Consider the following 9,261-nt stretch of genomic DNA (forward strand, 5'->3'; position numbering starts at 1 on the left):
TCCTGCACCTGCTTGGAATGTTGGTGAATGTTGGCAGAGCTGCCTTAAGCTGTGTGAGGAACTATGTCAGGCGGGAGGAAGTTCCCTCAATCACGTGGGACAACCGAGGAAAATAGGAGTTCCTCCATCCACACAGGCAGGAATTTCCTGGTAAGAAGTTGGGCAGAGTATCCTCTGGAAGAGTTCAGCCAGGCTTTCCCAAGCCTCAGGCTACGCTGCACAGGGTGGAGCTCACCTAACTGTGTGGGGGTCAGGTGTAAATGCCCTAGGCTAAGGGGTGTGGTGTGAAGGTCAGTAGTGGAGTGTGCGAAACATGGAAACAACAAGGAGGAGAAAAAAATTAAAGAGTAAGCCCCTGAGAGTTTGCTGGAATACAGAGAAGAGAGTAAAAAAAGAGTAACAATATAGCTGAATCCAGATCCCTGCCTGTCAGGCTACAAGGGTTTAATTCCTGCCCCAAGGTGGCAGCAAGCTATGGCTGTGTTGAGAAAAAGCCATGCGCTGGCTCCAAATGGTCCCAGCTCTGGCAGAGACAGTGGCAGGGCTAAGGTCAAACCCTATCTGGCCTCCACTGTGGTAAGCCAAGAGCCCCTCGCCCCTCAAAACCTTGTGGATCTCTGCCTACTTATCTTTATGATGCTCCTTCTGTGATCCATCAGTGTTGAATTTCCCTCTTAGTAACTCTCTTGGTCTGATTTCTGTGGAGTCCCTCTGGTATGTGTTACTCAGTCACCATCTTCCTGGAAATCCCTCAGTGTCCAACTTTCAAATGTATTGTAGGCCATTAAAACAATACAAGAGCAAAATGGCAAAATACATAGACAATAAGAACTCATAGAACTAAGAGCAATAAATCCAGAAGAGGAACATGTTCAACCCTTTAGAGAGGTCTTGTGCAGCAGATTGATCCAATTCAACATGCTATTTGACATCTGGACTGCTGCTTCCATGAGCATTGATGGTGGATTGAAGCAAGATAAAACCCATGACAACTACAGTCTTTCATCCCTTTAGCATGATGTTACCTATTGGTCCAGTTGTGAGGACCTATAGGTCCAATTGTGAGGACTTCGATCTTCCTTACATTGAATTGTAATCCATACTGAAGGCTGAAATCTTGATCTTCTTCAGCAAGTGCTTGAAGTTCTTCTTACTTTCAGCAAACAAGATTGTGCTTTGCATATGACAGGTTGTTAGTAAACCTTCTTCCAATCCCACATTCTTCTTCATATAATCCAACATCCCTGATAATTTGCTCAGCATACAGATTACATAAGTATGGTGAGAGGATACAACCTTGATGCACACTTTTCCTGATTTCAAACAATGCCGTTCCTGTTCCCCAAATTGCTTCTTAATCCATGGACGAGTTTTACATGAGCATGATGAAGTGTTCTGGAATTCCAATTTGCCTCAAGGCCATCAATAGTTTATAATGGTCCACAAGATTGAATACCTTTGCATTGTCAATAGAACACAAGTTAACTCCTTTCTGGTATTTTTAATTTCCATCAACATCCATCTGACATCAGCAATGACATCCCCTGTTAGATCCTCTGCTTAGTCCAACCTGAACCTCTGGCACCTCCCTGTGAGTGTACTGCTGCAACCATTGTTGGATAATCTTCATCAAAATTTTGCTCTCGTGTGATATAAATAATATCGTTCTATAATTTGAGCATTCTTTTGCATCGCCTTTGTTTGAAGTGGGTACAAATATTGGCCAGGTAACTTTGCAGCAATTTCTTTGCAGACTAGTGAGTACTTGCAGTGCTTCATCAGTTGGCGGGAACATTTCAATTGGTGTTTCATCAATTCCTGAAGCCTTGCTTTGGGCTAGTGTTTTCATTACCCAGCATGTACCTCTTCCTTCAGTACCATTGTTTTTGCTCATATGCCACTTTCTGAAATAGCTGAATGTGGACTAGTTCCTTTGAGTACGGTGGCTGTGTTCTTTACCTGCATCATTCGATACTTTTCCCATTAATCTTTCAATATTACAACTGGAAGCTTGACTTTTTTTTCTTGAGTTATTTTGGTTTAAGACATACTGAGTGTGTTCTTCCTTTATGGTTTTCTAACTCTAGACCTTTGCACATTTCATTATAGTATTTTATGTTATCTTCTCAAGCTCCCCTTTGAAAACTTCTGTTCAGCTCTTTCATTTCACCATTTCTTCTATTTGAGTTAACAATTTATACCTTTTGTCTTAGCTACTGTATGATTAAGAGAAAGTTTCAGAGGCTCTTGTGACATCCACTCTGATCTTTTCTTGCTTTCCTGTCTTTGTAGTGACTTTTGCTTTCAAGTATGATGTACATGATGTGCTCCCACAGCCCCTCGGGTCTTACGTCGTTAGTGCTCAGTGTATCAAATCTGTTCCTGAGGTGTTCTCAAAATTCAAGTGGGATAGACTCTAGGTTGTATTTGGGCTCTAGTGTGCTTGTTTTAATTTTTTTCTACTTCAACCCCGAACTTCCGTATGAGAAGTTGATAATCTATTCCACAGCAGGCGCCTGTCCACATTTTAGCTGCTCATATTGAGTGCCCTCACTGTCTCTTCCCACATCTGTAGTCACTTTGATTTATCTATATTCCATTGGAAGAAGTTCATGTGCATAGCTGCCATTCGTGTGGTTGAAAAAAAGACATTTGTTATGAAGAAGTTATTGGTCTTGAAAAACTCTATCATGTGATCTCCAGCTTTGTTTCTATCACCTAGATAATGTTTTCCAAGTTCTGTTCCTTCCTCTTTGGTTCATTCCAATCATCAATAATTATCGATGGAAGTTGGCATGAAGCAAACATGGCGCCTACAGTGCTGGTGCTGAGGGCACAGACAGCTGGTTGAGAATGTCTCTTGTGCTGCACACTGGCACCCATCAAGGATCCAACAGAGAACTGAAGAAAAGGTCCCAGCCCCTGTGACGATGCCCCTGCTGAGCCCCCTGCAGGTGCCCACTCTCACTGGCAGGTACATTTCCAAGAAGACAGGTGACAGCTCCCAAAACCTTGGTGGGAAGTCTCCTAGCAAATACTTTGACATCAACAAAAACGGAAGGGCATGCTAACAACACCCTGGCACAAGTTATGCTGGTGCCCAAAAGCCCCAGGAGGCTGGAGAAGGAAAATGCCTACCTGCCTTAAAGCTGGGATAATCCACTACCCGAAGGAGGTCTATGTGCCCAACTCCCCAAACACAGAAGGTGTGGATCTGGCCACCGGGCACTAAGGGTGGTGTGCTCTACAAGACTTTCTTCCATGTGCTTCCCACCAAACCTGAGGGCACCTTCAAGCTGATAGCTATGCCTTGAGCTCCTGGTTGCGGCTGCTGAACTGAGACTGGATCCCAGTTGCCCAGAGAGGGCGATAACAGAAGCAGTGTGGTGATGAAGAGGCCGCCCAGGAGGCAGTCTGCTTGGTGGTGGGTCTGCAGGACATGCAGCCAGAACGCCCTTTTGGAGACATAAGCTGGACCATAAATAAAAATAGTTGAAGTATAGATATATAAATGAACCGACTGCAAGTTTAATCAAGTTCAGACTGAAGACTGGTAAAATTTTTCAGTTCCATCATTACTAACTTTAGTGATTGTTGTATAAATTTTTTTTTCATTTTTAAAAAACTTTTTTATGATTTCAAACTTTACAGAGTAAATTGTATTCCATTGAATTCATACATTGATTGCAATTCTCAAGACATACGAGCATTCTTCCCACTTCAGCCCTCCTTGTGTTTATATATTAGTCATCCTTCTTTCCTGTTCCTTCTTGCTTTCCAAAGTTCTTATCCATAAGCAAAAGCTCTCCTTTTGATTTAGTATGGTTGATTTTTCTAAGGAGTGCATACCTCTCAGATGTAATTTTTCCCCTCTGAGCCTGTATATTGTTGGGCTGAAATCTGAGTCAGAGGAGTGAGTACAGTTCCAAGAGTGAAGAGTCACTAGAGGCCATAATCTGGGGATTCCAAGTCTACATCAGACCAGTAAGCCTGATCTATTTTATGATTTTGGTTTGTTCCACTTTCTTCTCCCACTCGAATCAGGACCCTCTTTTGTGATCCCTTTAGAGTGATTAGCAGTAGAAGCTGGGCACCATCTAGTTCTTCTTGTCTCAGGGTTGTGGAGCTTGATGGTCCATTCATCCTCAGGATGAATTGTTCCCACACACCTTCTATTTTCTTTATTTTTAATTTATTGTACTTCTGTGCTGTCACCTGGGGGAGGGGGAGGTAGCAAAGAGAATGCAAGTGTGGCAGGCACAACTGGCAAGTAGGTGGGCACTCTACTGGTCGGAACATCTGCGATCCAAAACAGGTTCAGCTCTCTTTCAGGCACTGAAAGCTGGAAGAGCATACACTCTGCGGAAGTCTGGAAGGTCATTTGCCCCCAAAATGGTGGGCCATGTCAGTAGAGGGACAGCAACACAGAACATGGGTACCCATATGGTAAGTCCCAACTGTCCTTTCCCACACTTGGCCCAGGCCAAACTCCAGCACCTCTTCATTTGTTTTGAAAGCGTTGTTAAACTAACTCCAATGAAATGTTTCCTTGTTGAAAATTTCTCATGCTTAACGAGATCTTACATCCAATATAAGATGTTCCACATTTAATTCATGCAAAGGGCTTCTTTCCTGTGTGAAATCTCTGATGTGCTGTAAAGCATTGCGTCTGGCTGAAAGCTTTACCACACTCACCACATACATAGGGTTTTTCTCCTGTGAATTTGTAGATGAATTTTGAGATTTCCCTTACAAATGAAGCTTTTGCCACATTCACTACATTTATGTGGCTTCTCTCCAGTATGAGTTCGCTGATGAACAGTGAGAGAAGTCTTCTGGATAAAGCCTTTGCCACAGTCGCCACATACATGGGGTTTCTCTCCAGTATGAGTTCGCTGATGAACAGTGAGAGCCGTCTTCGTGATAAAGGCTTTTCCACATTCATCACACACATGGGGTTTCTCTCCAGTATGAGTTCGCTGATGAACAGTGAGATCGTTCTTCGTTAAAAAGGCTTTGCCACATTCACCACATACATGGGGTTTCTCTCCAGTATGAGTTCGCTGAAGAACAGTGAGAGAAGCCTTCTGGATAAAGCCTTTTCCACATTCACCACATACATGGGGTTTCTCTCCAGTATGAGTTCGCTGAAGAACAGTGAGAGAAGCCTTCTGGATAAAGCCTTTTCCACATTCACCACATACATGGGGTTTCTCTCCAGTATGAGTTCGCTGATGAACAGTGAGACCATCCTTCCTGAGAAAGGTTTTTCCACATTCACCACATACATGGGATTTCTCACCAGTGTGAGTTCGCTGATGAACGGCAAGCTTATTCTTCCTGATAAAAGCTTTTCCACATTCAACACATACATGGGGTTTCTCTCCAGTATGAGTTTGCTGATGAACAATGAGAGCAGTCTTCGTGATAAAGGCTTTCCCACATTCACCACATACATGGAGTTTCTCTCCAGTATGAGTTCGCTGATGACCAGTGAGAACATCCTTCCTGAGAAAGGCTTTTCCACATTCACCACATACATGGGATTTCTCACCAGTGTGAGTTCGCTGATGAACGGCAAGCTTATTCTTCCTGATAAAAGCTTTTCCACATTCACCACATATGTGGGGTTTTTCTCCAATATGAGTTCGCTGGTGATCAGTGAGAGCAGTCTTCCTGATAGAGACTTTTCCACATTCACCACATATGTGGGGTTTCTCTCCAGTATGAGTTTGCTGATGAGCATTGAGATCACTCTTCCTGGTGAAGCCTTTCCCACATTCACTGCATATATAGGACATTCCTCCCACATGAGATTCCTGATGTCCCTTGAGGTATGACCCACTTTTGAACGTTTTCCCACATTGCAAACATTTATATAGCTTTTGTCTTTCATGACTTTTTTGATAATGTTCATTGAGTTTGAACACTTTCTTGAATTTTTGCCCACACTGACTGCATTCATAGGTCTTACCTAGTATATCAATAATCTGGTGCTCATAGGGCACAGAGTCCTCGATGAAGGTTGTCCCACATTTATTACCTGTGTGTGGTTTATCAATTTCATCAGACTCCTGATGTTGAATGCATTGTGACTTCATGAGCCTGGGTGGTTCACACTCAGGGAATTTCATTTCAGTACAAAATCGCTCTTGTTCAATGTGGAGAAAAGTTTTCTCATCTTCACTGAGCACAACTGACTTCTGTATTTTGTTGCTTCTGTTCTGATTTAATTCTAGAATGATTAAATCTGATTTTACAATTTTTTCATGTAATCCAAACATCTCATAAGTTTCCTTTGGAGGAAAATTATTTTTATGCTGAGGATATGTATTAAATTTAGAGCATTGTTCTATTCTGTCCATGCATCTTTCACATCGCAAGTGCTCAAGCAAATGATCATCATCTTTCTGGATTTCAATGGAAACCAGGTTGCGATAGTTCTCCAACATCACATCCTGATATAGTGTCTTCTGAGCAGGGTTCAGGAGCTTCCATTCCTCCCGGGTGAACTTTACAGCCACATCGTTGAATGTCAGTGGTTCTTGAGAGCTTGTTCCACTCCATGAGCCACAGTGTGCTGTCTGACCTTTCCAATTGGGTTCCTCAGCCCTTGCAACCAGCTTCCACATCTTGAAGAGTTATTGACTTGATGGCTGTTTACTTTTGTGAGATACAGCAGGGCAGATCATGGAGCATCCTGAAGCTCTACCTCATAGGGAAGGTCTACTGCTGGTCCTGAAAAATGAACTGAGCCTTGGTCATTTCCTTTGGTCCTTATAACACGGCCAGCAACTGGGATGCTCTAAGTTTGTCGTAACTCTATCAGCTCCAATGATGCTCACAAATTTCAGTCTCTCATGAGGACATCCCAGAAATAATAATACCCAAACCAGGCACTTCTTCCTTCTTCCTCTAAGCTGCTGGTTGGTGAAAATCTGCAAGCTGACTACTTCCCAAAGGCTCCACCGCGCCGCCGGTGCGCAGGATCCTCCTCAAACTCCCGCCGCAGCTCCAGGCGTCACGGGGATGCTGTGCGTGACTATGGCGGCCGCCAAAAGCGATTGTTGTATAAATTTAAAGAATCGTTGTGTTGGCTGAATTTCTCCTTGTAAGCAGATCGACAATATCCTATCACAGACAGCACTATACTTCATGATAGATCTCAAAATGCCCCTTTAAATGGCCAATGCAGTACCTTTCCCTTGACTCTGTCATTTCCAGCTTAGTAAACCATAGGATTTTCTCACTCAAAGTGGCCCTACTAGTACCTCTCAGCTCATGAACGCCTAGAATATCCATTTTTATGCAGTCCATTTAATTTTTCACGACTTCCAATTTTCCTAGATTCAAACATCATAGATTCCAAGCTAAAATTATCAACAGAAATGTGTATGTATTTCTTCTCATTTTGAGTCATGCCCCATATCAAAGGCCCCACAGGCTTCACTCCATTCATGTTATTATGGTCGACTGCGCTTTGAGAAGGCAGCTCTTTTCCGGTCGTATTTTGAGTGCCTCCTGACCAGAGGGGCTCATGGTCTGGCACTCTCTCTGCCACAGTGCTGCGCTGTTCATGGGGTTTCCAGGACCTGACAATGTTTTGATGCCACCATAAGGTCTTCAGGGGCTATTTCCTCAGAAATTGGCAGTCCAGTCTTTCTTTAAACCTCTTCTTAGTCTGGAAGTTCTGCTGAAACCTGTTTACCTTGGGTGACCCTAATGGTATTTGAAACACCAGAGATATAACTTCCAGCAACATATAAACCAGCCTAGTGCAACAAACAGGATCAATTGCTGAAAATAAAATGGATGCATAAGTAAATGCAGTGAAGAAAGCTGATGATGCCTGGCTATTAAAAGATATAGCATTGAGGGTCTTTAAAGCTTGTAGTTAAACAAGTGGTCATCTATCAGGGAAGTAACAAACTGCATGTAAAGCATACCAGCCTGTGTGATCATGAGGTATTGACAGGAAGAGGTACCAGAAGTTCAAAATCAAGCAACCAAATTGACGTGAAAGGGCAGAGACCCAAAACCCACATGTAAGATAATTGGACAGTCATTCACCGAAGGGCCACATGGAAGGGATGATAAATCCAGGGTGTGGTATGGCACTGATGAACCGCATAGCTATCCTATAGTTCTCAAATATTTTCCCCTTACTATTATGACTTTTAATTGTTTTACCTGATTAATCATGTTAGATTTGCATATGTTCATCTGCATATTTAATATCAATCAGTACATGAAGGCCAAGATAGATAACCCTTCAGATACAGTGAAGGAGTAATGGTTCACGGAGGATTGGGCAAGAGAGAGGGGGAAGCTGGGCAATGGGGATCTGATAGCACTGATGATTGTATAACCCCATTCAATGGGATCAAACAAAGGAATAGTAGGTGAATGGATAGATAGGATTGTGTAAGATGGTAAAAAGAAGAACTATTATAGATTTTTAAAAAAGAATAAGGCTTCCTGGGAGGGATGATGGTGGGGGATGGAGGTGACAAAGGGGAGCTGATATCAAAGGGCTCAAGCAGAAATAAAATGTTTTGAAACTTACTGTGGTAGCAACCTGCATAATATAGTATAATATTGTACCCTATAATACTGCTTGATGTACTTGAATGGTGGAATGTTATGTTATATATAAGAGCTCCCAATAACATGATTACATACATATATAATTATTTATATGTTGTAAGTATATAACAAATATATTCCTTAGGATATGAAAATATTTATAATCTTGTGATGCGTATTTATGACAAAGTACTTCCTAAGAATGACATCAAAAACAGAAATCAAAGAGGGAAAAATTATCATGGTGACCATATTAAAATATAAATATTTATAAATCAAAATACTTTTAGATTTAATTGAGACAAACATCTAACAGTAAAGGAAGTACTTGCAACATATGTAGCAGAAAAATGAGTTTGTATTTCAAAGTTAACATCCTAAATATCAATAAACTGAGGTAAGTACCCTAAAGAAAAAAAAAAGCTAGAGACATAGGAAACTTTATACAAGAGATTATCATTAGCCAATCAACATATACAAATTAAACCTTGTGCTAACATAATCAAATAAATGGAATTTTAAAATTTACAAGCTGTCCTATGAGACTTATTGAATTGGTCAATGATTATTTCTAATGTCCAATTGGAGCAAGGACTTCAGGGCCAATACCATTCTTATTCATTACTTAACTTATTCTTTACAGAAGTTAGTAGTAACTTTTAGCATTTGAAAATA

The 9,261-nt window shown here is 41.6% G+C and overlaps 1 protein-coding gene across 1 annotated transcript; it reads right to left on the bottom strand.

Moving 5' to 3' along the window:
• Positions 1–3,244: 3,244 nt before the first annotated feature.
• Positions 3,245–7,302, bottom strand: LOC142428135 (uncharacterized). The gene is made up of 3 exons (XM_075533246.1): positions 7,272–7,302; positions 4,754–6,043; positions 3,245–3,471 (listed from the first exon to the last, which is right to left on the bottom strand). Exons 1-3 carry the CDS (start codon positions 7,300–7,302, stop codon positions 3,245–3,247), a joined length of 1,548 nt encoding a protein of 515 aa, XP_075389361.1.
• Between the last annotated feature and the right edge of the window lie 1,959 nt (positions 7,303–9,261).

This window comes from Tenrec ecaudatus, chromosome 15 (genome assembly GCF_050624435.1).
Source record: "Tenrec ecaudatus isolate mTenEca1 chromosome 15, mTenEca1.hap1, whole genome shotgun sequence".
NCBI lineage: Eukaryota > Metazoa > Chordata > Mammalia > Afrosoricida > Tenrecidae > Tenrec > Tenrec ecaudatus.